This window comes from Asparagus officinalis, chromosome 2, assembly GCF_001876935.1.
Source record: "Asparagus officinalis chromosome 2, Aspof.V1, whole genome shotgun sequence".
Classification (NCBI taxonomy): Eukaryota; Viridiplantae; Streptophyta; class Magnoliopsida; order Asparagales; family Asparagaceae; genus Asparagus; species Asparagus officinalis.
This window is the reverse complement of record NC_033795.1, coordinates 77524144-77526303: the sequence shown is the minus strand read 5'-3', so window position 1 is coordinate 77526303 and position 2160 is coordinate 77524144. Positions and strand designations below refer to the sequence as shown.

General features: G+C 49.6%; 1 protein-coding gene across 1 annotated transcript; it reads left to right on the top strand.

Moving 5' to 3' along the window:
• LOC109831693 (cold shock domain-containing protein 3-like) lies at nt 256–1878 on the top strand. Its single transcript, XM_020399075.1, has 2 exons — nt 256–1197; nt 1371–1878. Exons 1-2 carry the CDS (start codon nt 282–284, stop codon nt 1403–1405), a joined length of 951 nt encoding a protein of 316 aa, XP_020254664.1. The 5' UTR covers nt 256–281; the 3' UTR covers nt 1406–1878.

Genomic DNA, 2160 nt, shown 5'->3' with positions numbered 1-2160 from the left:
GGGGAAATTGTGAAGGCAAATTCAATTTCTTTTCTTGGTATCAGAGCCTTTTCCAATCTACCCTCTCTATCACCATGACGGGTTCCAGCGCCTCACAAATCTCCGGCATCCTGGCTTCCTCCCCGAGCGACTCTACCATGTCTTCTTTCATCAAGTCTTCCACCATCGCTACTGCTATCACTTGCAAACTAACGCGCACCAATTTCTTGCTTTGGAAGGCGCAAGTCGTTCCCATCTTAGGGGGTGTCCAGCTCTTTGGATACCTCGATGGCACTACACCGATGCCCGTCGCCATGGTGACTGAGGGAACCGACACCGATGCAAGGCAGGTCTTGAATCCTGCCCGTGCTACCTGGATCGTCCAGGATCAGGCCATTCTTGGTGGCCTCCTGTCCTCAATGACAGAGGACGTTCTGCCTCAACTCATCCGTCAGATCGACACGTCCGGCCAGTTGTGGGCATCACTCCACACCATGTTCTCCGCTCAGCACCGCGGGAACTCAATCCAGATCCGCGCGCAGCTCTCGAACACGAGAAAGGGCGACATGAGCGCAGCAGAGTATTATCAGAAGATGACGGGACTCGCTGATACTATGGCGCACATTGGACGTCCCATGTCCGATGAAGAGGTGATCGGCTACATACTCGCCGGTCTGGGGCCGGGCCATAGTGATCTCTTCACCGCCATCACTGTGCTGAGCAATCAGCGTGCGGTGACTCTTCCGGAGTTCTACTCCTATCTGATTTCTCATGAGACCCAAGCCACGCTGATGAGCGGCACGGCGGAGTTCACGTCATCCGCCAACAACGTCACGCGCCAGGAATCCAACGCTCCTCGTCGCAACAACAGCAACAACGGCTACACCACCACCAACAACAACCATAGGAATAACTACCGCAACGGCGGTGGTGGTCGCGGACGAGGCCGCGGCCGTGGCAGGAACAATGGTGGCCCTCGCTGCCAAGTGTGTGGCATCCCAGGCCACATTGCGTTGAACTGTCGCAACAGGTTCAATCACTCCTATCAGCCAGATGAATATCGTGGTGGAAACAGTGCGACCACGGGAGGCTACAACGGTGACACAAACTGGTATATTGATACTGGTGCTACGGATCATCTTACGAGTGATCTAGATCGGCTGTCCATCCAGGAGCGCTACCATGGCAAGGATCAGGTGCAAGTGGCCAACGGAGCAGGTTTGCATATTTCCCATATTGGTCATTCTATAATTTCCGGTTTAGATCGTCCTCTTGCTCTTAAAAATATCCTTCATGTTCCTCATATCAATAAGCATCTCCTCTCTGTTCATAAACTTGTTTCTGATAATAATGTCTTCATTGAATTTCATGCTGATGCTTTCTTTGTTAAGGACAAGGCCACGAAGAAAACGCTTCTACGCGGTAGGAGCAGAGGAGGTCTTTATCCAGTGCCGTCCAGCCGCTCCTCTTCCACCACTTCCCATCATGCATCGTCCAGTGTCAAGGTGTCGTCATCGCAATGGCATCAGCGTCTTGGTCATCCTACTTCCACAATTGTTAGGTCCATCTTGAAGTTAAATAAATTAGACTGTTCTTTTGATTATGAGTCCTCTGTGTGTGATGCATGTCAGCGTGCAAAGAGTCATCAACTCCCCTATAATAATTCTGTTCGTGTCACCACATCTCCACTTGAGCTTATTCACTCCGATGTTTGGGGGCCAGCTCAAGCATCTACTGGAGGTTTTAAGTATTATGTAAGTTTTGTGGATGATTACAGTCGTTATACTTGGATCTATCTTATTAAGAATAAATCTGATGTTGAACAAATCTTTTATAATTTCCAAAAACATGTTGAGCGACTTTTGAATTCCAAAATCCGCACTGTTCAATCTGATTGGGGTGGTGAGTATCACCGGCTTAATAAATATTTCCAGAGTTCAGGTATTTTGCACCGTGTTTCGTGCCCCCATACATCACAACAAAACGGAGTGGCCGAGCGAAAGCATCGTCACATCGTTGAAACAGGCTTGGCTCTCCTTGCGCACTCCTCCCTTCCTCTTCGGTTTTGGGATGAGGCTTTCTTGACAGCTTGTTATCTCATCAATCGCATGCCCAGTCGTACTCTAAACAACTCTACACCCATCACACGCCTCCTCAACGTAACACCTGATTACTCCTTTC

Excerpts from the sequence above, each read along its gene's own strand:
- LOC109831693 (XM_020399075.1), top strand. The coding sequence starts at position 282 with ATGCCCGTCGCCATGGTGACTGAGGGAACCGACACCGATGCAAGGCAG. Across the intron at positions 1,198-1,370 it reads GCAAGTGGCCAACGGAGCAG|GACAAGGCCACGAAGAAAAC; the intron begins GTTTGCATATTT and ends TTCTTTGTTAAG.